Source organism: Trachurus japonicus, chromosome 21 (assembly GCF_045865225.1).
Source record: "Trachurus japonicus isolate A0001 chromosome 21, Traja_1.0".
Classification (NCBI taxonomy): domain Eukaryota; kingdom Metazoa; phylum Chordata; class Actinopteri; order Carangiformes; family Carangidae; genus Trachurus; species Trachurus japonicus.
In genome coordinates this window covers 30,575,817-30,593,737 of record NC_140927.1, presented here as the reverse complement: position 1 = coordinate 30,593,737, position 17,921 = coordinate 30,575,817, and the positions used below count along the sequence as shown (strand labels likewise).

Genomic DNA, 17,921 nt, shown 5'->3' with positions numbered 1-17,921 from the left:
TTCACTCAGAGAAACCACAAATCCTGCAAAGTTGTTGTTGTTGGTTGGATGAATGGATGAATGGTGGGTCCAGGTGGTGGTGAAGGGGGGCGGGGCTTTGGAGGGGGGGGGGGGGATGTGATGTGCTTTTTGTGACATCACAAAGTGACACAAATACAAACATGTACCTTTATGCAGTATAGAGCTTTAATAAAACATCTACTTTTATTCTGAAGGAGCTGTAATACAAACATCTACTTTTATTCTGAAGGAGCTTTGATACAAATGTCTACTTTTATTCTGAAGGAGCTTTTACACAAACATCTACTTTTATTCTGAAGGAGCTATATTACAACATCTACTTTTATTCTGAAGGAGCTGTAATACAAACATCTACTTTTATTCTGAAGGAGCTTTAACACAAACGTCTACTTTTATTCTGAAGGAGCTTTGATACAAACATCTACTTTTATTCTGAAGGAGCTTTGATACAAACATTTACTTTTATTCTGAAGGAACTTTGATACAAACATCTACTTTTATTCTGAAGGAGCTTTGACAGAAACATCTACTTTTATTCTAAAGGAGCTCCTTTAGAATAAAAGTAGACGTTTGTATTAAAGCTCCTTCAGAATAAAACAGATGTTGTAATAAAGCTCCTAATACAAACATCCACTTTTATACTGTATGGAGCTTAAATACAAACTTTTATTCTGAAGGAGCTTTGATATAAGCATCTATATGACATCATGATATTAGTGAGTATGAACCGACGCCCCAGTGACCTGCTGTATCAGTGTTGGTCCCGGTTCTCCAGAGTGTTTCCGTCTCGGTGTCGTGTTGGTGTTGGAGTTATTCAACGCTCCTCTGCTCTGCTCTGATACTTTGACGACTGATCATCTCTGGGCCTTAATAATCCAGATCCTTAAAGCTCGTCATTACCGTCCACAAATAACTTAATGAGGGCTAAACGCAGCGTCTGGGAACATTAATCTGTCACATCACAGTGTGAGCGGAGCGCTGAGGGCTCCGTCCGTCAGGGTGTTTCCCTTCCAGGAAGCAGCAGGTGGAGGAGGAGGAGGAGGAGGAGGAGGAGGAGGAGGAGGAGGAGGAAGAGGAGGATTATGTGTCTGCTGCTGCTGCTGCCTCTGTTTCTTTTTTCTTTTTTTTAACAAGTGTGTTTATTAATTTTTTTTCAGAATAAATATTCACACTACAACAAGTAAAATACAGGTGCAGAACAAAACTGTCACAGTAAGGCTCATCTTAAATGATCCAAACATCACAGGGCAGTAGCATGTGTTATATAGCTACACAGTCCAAAATGTAAAGAATCCATCATCTCTCTTAGAGAAAAGCATTTCAAATAAAAAATAAAAGGAGCGGAAAACAAATAAACAAACAGACATATAATAATTAAGCAATATATATATATATATATTGCTTTTATAAAACGGTTACCAATAAAGGCAATATGAAAGAGGGATACGCAATCAATTTCATGTAGTTTTAGTCAACCAGAAATACATATTATCCAATAAAATAGCCTCACTGTGAAAAACTAGTCCCACCTCTCCAGACGTTAGCTCCAAGTAGCTCTGCATCTGGTCTTTTCCTCTGTCACTGCTCAGTCCCCTCTACCATCGTTAACCCTCTGGAGGTCAAAGTTCACCTTAAACATGTCAATTCAACTACTTTAGTCCATTTTTTAACATCGGAAAAACATCGACTGTCTTTTGCTACGGACTGCAACAGTCCGTTGTCATGGATACATGACAACAACTTCCATTCATACCAGTCATACGTTGCCTGAGGCGGAGTGATAGCCTACACTGTGATAAGGCTTTAGAATAGTAGCCGTGGTATATGCTCATTATACCACCACGGTTAACAACCAATCAGATTGCAGGATTTCACCTTTCCGTTTTATAAATACATGGTCATTTCTTTTGTTGATGGCTTACATACAGGGGGAACATGCCTCCAATGTTTTCCTCCCCTCCAAGAACACCATAAAAGATCTCCACATACTGTCAAAGATTAGATGTATTTACCCTTTAACGTGAAGGTGAGTGTTTCCAGTGCCAGCGAGTCTGATAGTCCTGCAAGCCAGACACTAATATTTAGTTTAGTAGTGGATTTCCATGACTTTGCTATAGTGTATTTGGTAGGGGTGGGAGAAAAAATCGATTCACATAAACATCGCAATATCTTTTTTGACGATTTTTAAATCGATTTTTTTTTCAAAATCGATTTCTTTTTTTTGTTGACTTTTTTTGACTTTTTTTTAAATATTGTGCAATGTGCATTCGTAAACCTTTTTTACATACAGAGTCCAGGTTTTGAAAAGGGTTATAAGGGTATAAAGTTCACTTTATAATGGAGTATGTTAATTTCTAGGCTCCTACAGTAGTTATTTGTGTGCAGATAAATGTTAAAAATGCTAAAGACTAAAAATCGAGAGAATCGGCAATATCGTAGAATTGCAATTTCAATCGAATCGCCATCCAAAAAATCGTAGAAGAATCGAATCGGGAGAAAAGCATATCGTCCCAGCCCTAATATTTGGCTTGTAACATTGAAAAAATAAAGCTGCCTCTGTTTCTATTCTTACACAACAGCCACTGCTCCATTTGTCTGCACCTCCTCCTCCTCCCTCCTTCCTTCCTCCCCCTCTGTGCTGTTAAACCTCATCCTCCCAACACCTTTAACTTTCTCACGCACACACAGCTACTCCCTGGTGTGTGTGTGCAGGTCAGTTCAAGCCCATTACCCCGGTGTGGTGTAGTGTGGTGTAGTGCAGTGTAGAGAGGTTTTATTTAGGAGGGATCTTCCTGCTGCAACGCTCCCAACGTCTTGTTAATTCTCACCCGAGGCCCCCGAGTGCTGCACCTCTGAGTCTCCCACTGATGCTCTAGTCTCTCTCTCCACAGGAGGAGAGGAGAAGAGAGGAGAGGAGGTGTGTGTGTGTGTGTGTGTGTGTGTGTGTGTGTGAGTCAGAGAGTGTGTGAGGTCTCAGGCAGCAGCAGCATGTGGCCGGCTGATGTTCAGGCTGATGTTCATCTAACATATTGATACTTTTACTGACATCGTGCTCACAGCTCTTTATATTTTTCTTCACTGCCGACCAGAACAATCCAAATAAAAACAATATATTATACAATAATATAGGACAATATACTACACTGCAAAAACTCCAAATCTTTCCAAGAGTATTCTTATATATGAATAGTCTATTTCTTGTCAAAATGTCTCATTTCTAGTCAAAACTAATCTCTTTCCACTAAAAATAAGACTCATCACCTACAAATGAACTTGTTTTTAGATCATTTTCACTTGTTTCAAGCAAATTTTCACTTGAAATAAGTAGAAAAATCTGCCAGTGAAAGGAAGTTTTTTGTGCTTGTAATAAGAAAGAAAAACTTCACTTCAGCTCCACTGTCAGATTTTTCTACTTATTTCAAGTGAAAATGTGCTTGAAATAAGTAATGTGAATAACTATGTATAAATATACAGATAATGAGATTAGTTTTGACTAGAAATGACATTTTGACTAGAAATTAGACAAATATTCTTGGAAAGATTTTGAGTTTTTGCAGTGTAATAATGACATAATAACTAGCATAAAATACGATCATTTCCTCACCCAGATAACTTTGGTGTCATTACAAGTGGTTGTGATGAAATGAGCTCCAGCCGAGAGCCGCGTATATCCGTATAATGGAGTCTACAGGGCAGCAGAATGCAGCCTCTAAATAACACATTATCTGCAGAGAAACTCCTTCATTTCACCAATATTTAGTTCTGATAGGCTAGTGCTATTCCCCTCTGAGTCCGGGGTTAGCTGTTATCAACATCCGGGGTCTGTAGGTTGACCTACTGACCTCTGACCTGGATGATGACGTCATCTCTGAGATTCTTTACAAATGAAAATGTGAAAAGCGTGACTCCATACATGTATGTATTCAGCCTCCTCCCCCTGAGTCGACACTTTGTTAGAGTTACAGCTGCAGGTCTTCTAGAGGTTTGTCTCTCTAGCAGCTTTAAACATCTACAGCTGCAGTTTGTGCTCATTCTTCTCTGCAGAGCGGCTCCAGTTGAGTCAGGTCGGATGCAGAAGCGTCTGTGAGCAGCAGTTTTCAAGTCTTTGACAGATTCTTAGTAGGATTCAGGTCTGCAGGGCCGTTCTAACACGTGGACATGCTCTGAAGTAAACTAGGGATGCAGTAGGGCTGGGAATCTTTCACTATCTCACGATTAGATTAGATTCTGATTTTTGGGGCTACGATTCGATTCAAAGTCGATTTTTGATTCAAAACGATTTGATTCCTAATGATTTTTGCTTCAGTCTGTCGGTGTTAAAGGATCCTCACACTGCAAAAACTCAAAATCTTTCCAAGGATATTTGTCTTATTTCTTGTCAAAATGTCTCATTTCTAGTCAAAGCTAATTAAAGTAAGACTCATCACCTAGAAATTAACTTGTTTTTAGATCATTTTCACCTGTTTCAAACAAAATTTTCACTTAAAATAAGCAGAAAAATCTGCCAGTGAAAGCAAGTTTTTTTGTGCTCATAATAAGAAAGAAAAACTTGCTCCACTATCAGATTTTTCTACTTATTTCAAGTGAAAATATCCTTGAAAGAAGTAAAAAGTGTCTAAAAACAAGCTACTTTTTAATGTGATGAGTCTTATTTTAAGTATATGAGATTTGTTTTGACTAGAAATTACATTTTGACTAGAAATAAGACAAATATTCTTGGTAAGATATTTGAGTTTTTGCAGTGCATGATCTACTCCAGTCTGCTTTGCAAGACAGAATGACTAAAGTGGCTTTTTCACATTTATTGAGTTTTAAACATTTATCCATGCTTAGATTGAATTGTTGAAACTGTTGCATAAACGCCATATCATATATTGCTTAAGTAACAAAATTAAAAGTGCCTCTTTATATAAAAACAATAGTGCAGTTAAACATGCTGCCTTTTAAATTCTAAGGAGATGGAGGCCACCAGCCAGCAGATTTGTTTCATTTTATTATTTTTTAAAATCGATTTTGGGACATTTTATATCGATTCTGAATCGTATTAATTAGTATTGACTCATCTCTGATGGCTCCATCAGTGTGTTTGTGTGTGTGTGTGAGTGAGTAATATAGTGTATGAATGAAGTGCAGCCACTTCCACATTGTTACTCACTGGTTTCTGTGGTTTTGTTACCGCGGTGATGTGATGAGATTGCGTCAAGATGAATGATTTCAGACTAAACAAAAACGAAATGAGTCATTAAAGTTTTAGTTTCAGACTTTAGAGCAAAGTTTGGGTCATCGTGTGTGTGTGTGTGTGTGTGCGTGCGTGCGTGCGTGTTGATGAGACACAACCGGAAACAAAGAGTCAAACTGTGAACGTTGAGGTTTTGTGGTCTGAGCCTTCAGCCTTCATCATGATGATGATGTTTTCTCACTTGTTTTCCCCAGAGTCATGAAAACCAAAATGTTTTATTTTTTTGTTTTATCTCAGCATGCACCTTTTCTTTTCTTTTTTTTCTTTTTATAAATACTGAATCATGTTTTTGGAGCCATCTGATCACTGAACTGAACATATACCTTTATTTTGAAGGAGCTTTAATGCAAACATCTACCTTTATTTTGAAGGAGCTTTAACACAAACATCTACCTTTATTTTGAAGGAGCTTTAACACAAACGTCTACCTTTATACTGTATGGAGCTTTAATACAAACATCTACCTTTATACTGTATGGAGCTTAACTTATTAAGTAATCATCTAAGATATCGATACTTTTACTGACATTGTGACTAAATAAAATGAATGAATAAATGCATTTTGTCGGACTTCTGTTTTGTACTGTACATTTCCAGGCTGTGTGTGTTAACTGTGTGTGTTTGTTTGTGTGTCTCCCGTGTGCAGGGGTCCCTTCAGCGTGGTGCGGAGATGCATCAACAGGGAGACGGGGCAGCAGTTCGCTGTCAAGATCGTGGACGTGGCCCAGTTCACCTCCAGTCCCGGACTCAGCACCGAGGGTAGGAAGGAAAACTCACCTAACTCTAATAATAACCCCATCTTGTTTCTGTCTCTGCCCCTCAACATAAATGTGACCCGTTCCATCAAAATGAGTCGGAAGTCGCAACGTTCTATTTTTAGATAATCAGCTGATAACGTGGAAAACCCATAGAAAATCAAAAAACATTTTTTACCCTAATTTCAAAGCAATGACATTCAAAAACAATCTCCCAAAGTTTCATAGTCCAGATAATTGAGAAAAGGCACGTAAATGATGATTAAAGTTGACTTGCAACTTAAACCCTCTGAAAATGAGCGTTGCTTCGGTGCAAAACATGAAATATCTCCTGAACCGTTCATGATAGAGACGAGCTGTAAACTGCATCTGAATCGCGGGATTTTCCGCTTTCCGACGGTCATTGAATGTCGCCTCTATGACGAGAAGGGACGGGTACAGAAACAGATGCTAAACCGAGTAGCATCGACGCTAACAGAGCGTAGCATCGATGCTAACAGAGCGTAGCATCGATGCTAAACCGAACGTAGCATCGATGCTAAACCGAACGTAGCATCGATGCTAAACCGAACGTAGCAACGATGCTAAACCGAACGTACACGCTTGCACATGTTTTACAAAATGTCAACAAAACATGACTTAACTTCTGAACCGTTTATGATAGAAACGAGCTGTAAAAAGCATCTGAATTGTGAGATTCCCTGCTTTCCGAGGGTCATTGAATGGTGCCTCTATGACAACAAGAGACCGTATAGGGTGCGTGTAATCACATGGTACAGGAACAGATGCCAGAGTCACTGGCAAAAACTTTAACTGCAATTTTCTCAGATTTTAGAACGGAATAAGAGAGTAAAAGATCGTAATTCAAATGGCCACATCTAGAAAACCATCAAATGTATGACATTGACTAGGGTCTCATTTTAAAGCTTATTTTCTAATCTTTCCATTGATACCAAAATCTCAACTTTGAAATTTGGGTCACTGTGACTCATTTTGATGGATCGGGTCACAAATGTGTTAGATAATTAATCTCCAGCAGCTCGTTAGTCGTCCCACTGTGTTGAAGCTCAGAGCAGAGGTCAGATGTGTTTTTATGTTGTTGTTTCACATCCACACCTCCTACTTAAAAGATTCTCTTTTATTCTCACTCACTCACTCGGGAGTTTCCCAGTCACAGTCTTGTTCTTGTTCTGTCGTCTCCACTGAAGCAGCTAATTATGAAGTCACGCCTCAGTGTGACGGTTCAGGACCAGAAGTTTTGTATTTAAGTCAAATTCACAGCCGACACTGAAACTACAAGAAGAAGCTTCAGGATTTAAAAGCTCTGTGTTTTACTTTTCTTCTGTGTTTTATCTGCTTTAATACAAACAATCTACTGTATGGAGCTTTAACACAAACATCTACCTTTATTTTGAAGGAGCTTTAGTACAAACATCTACCTTTATACTGTATGGAGCTTTAATACAAACATCTACCTTTATTTTGAAGGAGCTTTAGTACAAACATCTACCTTTATACTGTATGGAGCTTTACTTATTAATTAATAATCTAAGATATTGATACGTTTACTGACATTGTGCTCACAGCTTTATATTTTTCTTCACTGCAGACCAGAACAATCCAAATAAAAACAATATATTATACAATAATATAGGATAATATACTGCACTGCAAAAACTCCAAATCTTTCCAAGAATATTTGTCTTATTTCTTGTCAAAATGTCTCATTTCTAGTCAAAACTAATCTCTTTCCACTAAAAATAAGACTCATCACCTAAAAATTAACTTGTTTTTAGATCATTTGCACTTGAAATAAGTAGAAAAATCTGCCAGTGAAAGCAAGTTTGTTGTGCTTGTAATAAGAAAGAAAGCTGTCAGATTTTTCTACTTATTTCAAGTGAAAATATGCTTGAAAGAAGTAAAAAGTTTCTAAAAACAAGCTACTTTTTGTGTATAACTATGTATGTATATATAAATATACTTATTTTAGGTATAATTAGATTTGTCTTGACTAGAAATAAGACAGTTTTTGCAGTGTAATAATGACATAATAACAAGCAGCAGTGCTGCAGATTAAGTTTATAAGTAGGTGAAGGTGTGATATGATGATGCACAGGTGCGATGAGTCAGGACAGATCTGTATATTAAGCAGCACTTTATCTGCATTTACAGCTTTATTTATATATACAGTATATATAAATATACATACAGAGTTTAATTACACCTGTGCCTCGTGTGGCTAATCCAGAGAAAGTCTGCTGGGTGTCATCCAGAGGAGGGGGAGGGAGGGAGAGAACAAGAGAGGAGGGAGATTGAATTAAAGATATAGTTGAGGGCGATAAGACCGAAGCTACTGGATGAACAGAGGAGGATGGAGAGAGGGTGGAGAGGAGAGGAGGGCAGGTTCACCACAGTCCACACACACAGACACACACACACACACACACACACACAGACACACACACACAGACACACCCAGCAGGTATTTTTAGACAGAAATCGTACCCACAATGCCTCGGTGTTTCTGCCCTGGCGTTGTTCACGTGTCACTGCTCCGTGTGCAGAGTTGTGACTGTTGAAACACAGAGAGAACAGGAGGCAGCGGCCCGAGACAGACTGATGTTCACTTTATGGAGCATGGTACGGTGGTGAGCGGAGAGGAGAGGAGAGGAGAGGAGAGGAGAGGAGAGGAGAGGAGAGGAGAGGAGAGGAGAGGAGAGGCGGCTGCACTACGGTGGCCCGGAGAGCTCAACTCAACTCTACTCAGCTCAGGGAGAAACACACACTGCACAAAAAAGACACAAAACCAGGAAACAGCTTGAACACATGAGCTACAAATACTCAAACGCTGTTGTTTGTATAACACCACATTGAACTACAGTTGCATTTTGCACCACCAACAGTCATAGAGGTTAAAGGGATAGTTCAACATTTTGGCAAATTGGCCCCATTGCCATAATCTCTATAGTCATAGCAGTAGGTTTGTTCCCTTTAATTGTCGGTGCAAGCTGTTTTTAGAACGGCGGAGCAGAGCCGTGAGCTACTCAGAGCTACGCTACGGAGGCTCATGGGATTTCTTTGTTGGTTTCACTCATAAACGCTTTCTGTTTATCCGTCCGGTTTGATTTTTTTTCATCGATTCCCTCATTGATTCTTGTGGTATAAAAGAAGTCGAGATTGGACGGACGGAGACAGATAACGGCCCTGATGGTGACACGGGGGATCGGCGTTCGATTTCCAAGTGACACCAGAGATCATCTGAAAAAGTTGAGGAAATACTTTTTAATTAAAGGGATACTGTAGTTCACCCAAAATTCAAATTTCACTCATTATCTCCTCCCCCTCATGTGGACTAAGGGCTGGGAGAAGTTTCAGAGTCCTCCGTGGCTTCATAAACAGAGACTTATTTAATTTTTTTCTTCACTTCACTTCACTTCAACTTCTCATACACATACACTCCAAGAAAAAGGGTACAACCACAACTGTAGCCAGTCCTCTTCATAACCTAAATCATATTTCATTAAATTCTAAGAGAAACTGTTTTAACAGCGTTTTAAACCGATCTTTGTTACTTTCATGAGCAGTATGAACTGGTAGAGAGTTCCTGGCAACCATAGCTCTGTACAGAACTGTTCTCTGAATTATACCTGTTCTCACTCTCGGCAATATGAACCTCCCTTCTGATGTAGCCTACTTCTTGTTCGATAACTATGTTGGGTGTAGTTTGTCATACAACACTGCAAAAACTCAAATTGTTTCCAAGAATATTTTGTCTTATTTCTTGTCAAAATGTCTCAATTTTAGTCAAAACTAATCTCTTTCCACTTAAAATAAGACTCAAAACCTAAAAATTAACTTGTTTTTAGATAATTTTCACTTGTTTCAAACTAATTTTCACTTGAAATAAGTAGAAAAATCTGCCAGTGAAAGCAAGTTTTTTGTGCTTGTAATGAGAAAGAAAAACTTGCTCCACTATCAGGTTATTTTAAGTGAAAATATGCTTGAAAGAAGGAAAAAATGTCTAAAAACAAGCTGCTTTTTAATGTGATGAGTCTTATTTTAAGTATAATGAGATTTGTTTTGACTAGAAATGACATTTTGACAAAAAATAAGACAAATATTCTTGGTAAGATATTAGATTTTTTGCAGTGAATAATTTTGGTACTTGTGTCGTAGGCCTATTTCTTAAAAAATGCAGGTGCTAATGGGGATCCTAATAAAGAAAAGGAAGTAGATAATGATTGAAATTTGAATTTTGGGTGAACTATCCCTTTAATTAAAGGTTCTTCTTCACACTTCTCCTAGACGTGACCGGGGGTTGTTTAGAGGTTTAGCGCCGTACTGACCGACGGCGCTCGTATCGGCTGTGACGCGCTGCAGATTCAGAAACGCTGACATCAGGAAAACAGCCGGTCTTTTATTTGATGATCAGCTGTGTCGCCGTGGATACGAAGAGAGCTGCAGATAATTAGAGGAGCTTCACCTGTCACATCACACGCTCAGTCTGTGGCCGAGGCTAATCCAGCACGACAGGCGTGTCAGGGCGCTCACTTCTGATTATACACACACACACACACACACACACACACACAGACACACACACACACCTGACTGTGTAAAGTGAGATTAGTTTGAAATCGAAGGTCTTGTTTTTATTATGTGGTTGTGTGATGATGATGATGAGCTGAGGTCACACGCACACAGGAGGGAGACTGTGAGGTCTGAACAAAGAGAAAGTGTCAGGTTGTTGTTTGGTTTTCTCTCCTTTGACACTGAGATGACAAACTCCAGCAGGTTGGGAACTGAAAGTCTGTTTCACGTCGTCGGCATCGGTGAGAAAACACACACAGCTCTTGGTGCCAAATCTGGTTTTAAATTCACATTTCAGTTCTGCTTATTGGTTCTTAAAGGGATAGTTCAACATTTTGGCAAATTGGCCCATTGCCATAATCCCTATAGTCATAGCAGTAGGTTCGTTACCTTTATTTGTCGGTGCAAGCTGTTTTTAGAACGGCGGAGCAGAGCCGTGAGCTGCTCAGAGCTACGCTACGGAGGCTCATGGGATTTCTTGGTTTCCCTCATCAAACTCATCAAATACACAATCCAACAACTCCACAACGCTCTGGTGGACAAGTTGTGACCTGCACATTCACCACGCTATGAGATAATAACACAACGTTACCAGACAGAGTTGTTTTAGAGGGAAATACAGAGACTGCTTGCTGAAAAACTGTCCCTGAAGGCAACACGCATCAGTGGTTTTGCATGACTTTCCCTCTAAAACAACTCTGTCTGGTAACGTTGTGTTATTATCTCATAGCGTGGTGAATGTGCAGGTCACAACTTGTCCACCAGAGCGTTGTGGAGTTGTTGGATTGTGTATTTGATGAGTTTGATGAGGGAAACCAAGAAATCCCATGAGCCTCCATATAGCGTAGCTCTGAGCAGCTCACGGCTCTGCTCCGCCGTTCTAAAAATAGCTTGCACCGACAATTAAAGGTAACAAACCTACCGTATTTTCCGCACTATAAGGCGCACCGGATTATAAGACGCACCTTCAATGAATGGCCTATTTTAGAACTGTTTTCATATATAGGGCGCACCGGATTATAAGGCGCATACGTAGATGACCATTTAGTAGCCCGGGCGTTTATAAGAACCAGGCGCGTATTTGCAACAGGCTACAATTTATTTTTGCAATGAACAGCACCAGACCATCATGCAAAGAACAAGGTGGTCACCCGCTGGAACAAAACTACTCCCGACATCGTTATTGACATCAAACAATAAATACAAAGACTGTGTTACCGCGACACAGGGAGCTGATCATATCAGTGTTATGAATGATAGCGGGGGGGGGGGGGTCGATCGCGGTAATTTCAACATAGCGCATTTATCTATTTGTCTTTGTCTATTAGTAGTCCAGCGCGACCTATCCCGCTGGCGCACCTGTGTTTGTGTGTCTGTGTGTCTGTGTGTGTGTGTGTGTGTGCGCCTGCATGCGAGAGAGAGCGAGAGGAGGGGCTGACTGACAGAAGAGGTGAGAGCCGGTGATATGCTGTTAAAAAAACTTTTTTTTCTGTGCAAGGCTATGGTAAACACTTAATCGCCCGGGCGTTTAATTGAACCAGCGTTTATTTTGCCAAATGAGCTCGGACCCCGGCGGCTATTAGAGCACAGGCGTGTATTTTGCACGCGGGCGACTATTTGGTCATCTACGGTAGAATAGAAGATACTGCAGTCAAACTGGGGTTACGTTATGCATCCCCTAGATGGAGCTGAGTATGAATCAACCAATTAACCAATTGATCCATATATAAGGCGCTCCGTATTATAAGGCGCACTGTCATTTTTTGAGAAAATTAAAGGCTTTTAAGTGCGCCTTATAGTGCGGAAAATACGGTACTGCTATGACTATAGGGATTATGGCAAGGGTCCAATTTGCCAAAATGTTGAACTCTCCCTTTAAACTCGTCAGCGTGACTCTCTGCCAGGACCTTTAGTCATAACACGCTACAGTTTGCTCCTCAGACAGATATAACATGTGCAACAGTAACAGTAGGCTAAGTGATGTTTTAAAGGGATAGTTCAACATTTAGTCAGATCCTCCTCTGACCATAATCCCTATAGTCATAGCTCATTACGTTTAATTATCGGTGCATGTTGTTTTGAGATCGGCGGAGCAGAGCCGTGAGCTGCTCAGAGCTACACTACGGAGGCTCATGGGATTTCTTGATTTCCCTTCATCAAACTCATCAAATACACAATCCAACAACTCCACAACGCTCTGGTGGACAAGTTGTGACCTGCACATTCACCACGCTATGAGATAATAACACAACGTTACCAGACAGAGTTGTTTTAGAGATAGATAGATAACTAACTAACTAACCAACTGGTTTACTAATTAGATGGGTAGATGGGTGGGTAGATAGATAGATACAATAGATAGATAGATAGATAGATAGATAGATAGATAGATAGATAGATAGATAGATAGATAGATAGATAGATAGATAGATAGATAGATAGATTATATTGGCAGGTGAATTAACTCTCATAGTTTCTGTTCTGAATCTTGTCGTCTGAGCATTTGCCCTCCTTTGTGGAACTGAAATGGAGAACTCATACTGTAAGAACCAGATTCTATTGGCAGAACTGGAAGTGGAAGTGATAAGAGATTGTGTTTCACAGACAGAAGGTTTATCTCAGTCAGGATGTGAGGGGTTTGGATTTAATATTCTCAATCTCTTATCACTTCCACTTCCAGTTCTGAATCCACTTTCTGTGAAACACAATAAACAAACACACTGAGGACGCTCAGATTTCAACAGCTGAACGTTATGACATCACAAAGAACAGACTGAGCTCAGCGTGTTTTAGTTTAAAGGTTCGTTAGAGTCGTTTCTGTAAACAGGAAGGAGTGTTTTCATCGTGGATCTTGAACACCACCTGGAGTTTCATCTCCACGGAGACCGTTGATCAAATCACTTCCCCCCTTCTCTGATATTATCGGACATAAATACAGATCAATGACAGGACGTTAGAGGAGTGGTCAGGTTTCAAGTCTGTTTCCTGTTTAGCGATTACTGTTCACTGTAGAGCTGGGAGCCCGTTATATAATATTATTATGATTTTAATAATAGTGATTAATTCTTATTCATCACCTTGTTGTAAAAGAAAAACTCAATTAGATGAAGTTCTTGGTCTTCTTTTTATTCTTTAATAAATATGTCTACATGATGGAATACTGTATATGACTGCCCAATTACAGCTAAAAGTAGCCTACCTGTTTTTATGAGAAGGTGGACCCCAGTTACTGACTATCTTGCTTAGGACACTTATACACTTATACTCTATTTATTTATTTATTTATTTATTTATTTTTTATTATTATTGTCTAAAATATCCCTTTTTTGGAGTACAGAACTAGATAAGATATGTGCTTTCCCCTTTACAGTGCTATCTCTGTGTGACAGATGAGACCCAATCTCAAGATGATTTTTGGTATTCCTTTGTGATGTTAAAGGACAATTCCAGGCGAATTCAACTCTGGGCTGTATGTTCCTAACATTTTAGGTCTAAAAGAAGGAATCTGAAGATTTTCAGTTTAATCGCTCCTGTTTTGCAGTAGTTGTGTCTGTCCCCGCATCGCCACGGCAACGATGAATGGGAGTAGATGTAAGTTCCGCTGCTTAGGCTGTTTACATCCCTCAAAGCCGAATTTTTTTTCCACAGACAGCGTCAGGTGGCTCAAACATGCACCCAGAAGTTTATTTTACTTGAAGCAAGTCAAGAGTTGATATTCCTGTGTTTATGACACAAGCGGTAGCTCCGACTGCACATGAACACACCGCGCACTGCAACTGGGTCTCGCGCGAGACTCCGGGAGACTTTGAATTAGATCTAGTTTTACAAACATGTCGGCTTGTTGAAGTAAATAAACTTCTCGGTGCATGTTTGAGTCTCCATCTGAAGCTGTCTGTGGCTTTGAGGGCTGGAAACAGCCTAAACAGCGGAACTTACATCTACTCCCATTCATCGCTGCCGTGGCGATGCGCGGACAGACGCAACTACCGCAAAACAGGAGACATTAAACTGAAAATCTTCAGATTCATTCTTTTAGACCTAAAATGTGAGGAAAATACACCCCCGAGATGAATTCACCTGAAATTGTCCTTTAATTGCCTGTTAATGTGCATTTAAGGCAATAAAGTAAAAAAAACAACAACAACAACTTTGTCATTTAGATAATAAAAGATCAATACTTGGCGTCTGTGAATCTCACACTACAACCACAGGAAACATCATAACTCTATCTGTGATCGACTTGTTCTCCTGAAACGTTAAGGACTAATAATAGATCAGGATAATACAGTGATAATAGTCGATTTACTAAACCAAACAACATGAGAGTGTGTGAGACGGATCACAGAGAAGTTTTTTGTGTGTGTGTGTGTGTGTGTGTGTGCGTGTGTGCGTGTGTGCGTGTGTGCGTGTGTGCGTGTGTGTGTGTGTGTGTGTGTGTGTGTGTGTGTGTGTGTGTGTGTGTGTGTGTGTGTGTGTGTGTGTGTGTGTGTGTGTGTGTGTGTGTGTGTGTGTGTGTGTGTGTGTGTGTGTGTGTGTGGGGCCTGGTCAGCAGCCTCCCCAGTCATTTATATCTAATCACACACACACACACCTCCCTCCCTCTGCAGCGTTCAGGAACCCATCCATCTCTCTCTCTCTCTCTCTCTCTCTCCCTGAAGTGTTGATTTGTTTTTGTTTCCTCCCCCCTTTCCTTTTCCTTTTTTAAAAAATATATTTTGTTCTTTTATTTTTCTGACGGCCGGTAGAAAGACGAACACACACACACACACACGCTGCCCGGCTCGCTCAGACCCAGAGAAGTGGGTCAAATGGTTCGTGTCTTGGCAGTGGACTCACACACACACACACACACACACACACACACACACACACACACACACACCAGCAGCCTGTCCGGAGGTCTGTGTGTGTGTGATGAATAGGTCAGCCCTCTGAGGGGATGAGAGACAAACGCCGGCCAGACAACGAGCAAAATTCATCATGTGCCATCGCCTGCTCTTCATCCCTCTCTCTCCTTCTCTGCTCTTCATCCCTCTCTCTCTCTCCTCCTCTTCCTCCTCCTCCCTCTGCTCTTCATCCTCTCCTCTGCCTCTTCTCACCTCCTTCATCTTCTCTCCTTCACAGCTGTAAAAGCAGCAGCAGCAGCGTCTCCCTCCGTGTTTGTGCTGTTGTTACTCGACTGTTGTGACATGTCGGTACTAAACTGTCACACACACACAACACTCTCTCTTTCTGCGTTCCTACAGTATGATGATGCAGTCGTTACCATGGACACAGATGGATGTGTCTTTTGTCCAGATGTTGATTGACTGTACATGTATAACCTCATAATCCTGTCTGGTTTAAGTTGAAGTTCTGTTGCTGTTTGAACTCGGTTTAAGTCGAGATTAAATTTTCATTTTTGTTGCACCAAGGCTTTAAAGTGTGATCTGATCTCTCTGCTAAACTTGCGGAGGTTTAACTTTTACAACAGCTGTGTTTTTTTTTAGACAAATCGTCCAAACTCAAATTGAGTTTTATGACAAAAATGAACATTGGTTGAGTTCAGATGCTGCTTCACAGAGGAAACTGAGCCGGATTGATAAAACATGGCAGTGACAAAAAACACAACTTGGTCGGACGATACCTGAGTTAACTAATTTTAAACCCAGTTTTACTGAGATTAAATCAAACCTTGTTGGTGCAGTCAAACCTGATGCAGTTTAGTTCTCGACTGTCCTAAAATGGACTGTGGTGCAATGAATTCTGGGTAAAATTAAGACTCAGCAGAATATTTTGGTCTGCTGGAAGAAGTTTAAAAGACCTTTAACTTGATAAATTCAACACATACTGACACAATAATAATGTTTTTCTGTCGTTGGTGGTGGCGGCTGCTACTTGTCAGCACAGGTGTCTCTGATCGTCACCATGGTAACACTGGTCTCAGACCTGAGTTAACCTGGGAGGAATATGTTGAATATACATATACAGTATATACATACAGCTCTGGAAAAAATTAAGAGACCACTTCAAAATGATCAGTTTCTCTGGTTTTACTGTTAATAGGTGTGTGTTTGAGTAAAATTACTTTTTTTTGTTTTCATCTATCAGCTACCGACAACATTTCTCCCAAAATTGAAATAAAAAATATTGTCATTTAGAGCTTTTATTGGCTGAAAATGACTAAACTAGTCTAAATAACAAAACATATCAAGTCTTTTCAGACGTTGAATAATAATAATGCAAAGAAAACATGTTCATATTTATTCCTAAACAACACAGCAAGAATATTTGAACTCAGGAAGAGTTTATAAATCAAGTTTTTGTGGGATAATGTCAATGTTTAATCTCAGCAGTGGTTTTTATAATCTTCCTATGATGACCTCATCAGTGTCTCTTTAAGGAGAATGAGTTGTGTTTGTGTTGGTGTTTAAAAAAGAAAAGAAAAGAACAACTGTCATACATGTAGAGATACTTTTAAGAAACATTTGTGAAAGTGGTCTCTTATTTTTCTCCAGTATTTAGCTCAGTAACAGTGTAGAGGTGATTTTCTCCTCATTGGATGGAGCCTCTTTGTTGGTCTCCAGCAGCAGTGAACAGTGATGGAGTCTAGCTGCTGCAGCGGCGGCGGTGGCGAGCTCACAGCTGACATTACCGCTGGCGGTCGGTCGGTTGCGTGGCTTGGTGCTGCTCCTCCAGGTAGCCACTTATCCGGCTTTAGCAGCATTAACATGATGTTTGCAGCTCTGGCCTGGTGCTCGTCCTCGGAGGATTAGTTGAATGTTAGCGGCGAGGCTGCTGCTCCACCAGACGCTCACAGCTTTCATTAAATGTCACTGCGCACATGGACGCTGTTACTGTAACTATGTATTATTATTATCATTATGGACTGTGCAGGAACATGCTCTTATTCCCATGTGTTGTGTTGTCGTCTATGCATCACACTGCAAAAACTCTACATCTTACAAAGAATATTTGTCTTATTTCTATCTCATTCTACTTAAAATAAGACTCATCACATTAAAAAGTAGCTTGTTTTTAGACACTTTTTACTTCTTTCAAGCAGATTTTCACTTAAAAAAAAATCTGATAGTGGAGCAAGTTTTTCTTTTCTTATTACAAGCACAAAAACTTGCTTTCACTGGCAGATTTTTCTACTTATTTCAAATGAAAATTAGTTTGAAACAAGTGAAAATGATCTAAAAACAAGTTAATTTTTAGGTGTTGAGTCTTATTTTAAGTGGAAAGAGGTTAGTTTTGACTAGAAATGAGACATTTTGACAAGAAATAAGACAAATATTCTTGGAAAGATTTAGAGTTTTTGCAGTGCACCTCCA

General features: G+C 39.9%; 1 protein-coding gene across 8 annotated transcripts in view; it reads left to right on the top strand.

Moving 5' to 3' along the window:
- The window catches only part of caska (calcium/calmodulin-dependent serine protein kinase a), a 211,098-nt gene that overhangs the window by 72,930 nt on the left and 120,247 nt on the right, over positions 1-17,921 (top strand). For all 8 annotated transcript variants that reach the window (XM_085766078.1, XM_085766077.1, XM_085766086.1 and 5 more), the window contains exon 2: positions 5,907-6,019. In XM_085766078.1, the coding sequence (XP_085622204.1) occupies positions 5,907-6,019 (113 nt within the window). The remainder of the gene's footprint in view (positions 1-5,906; positions 6,020-17,921) is intronic.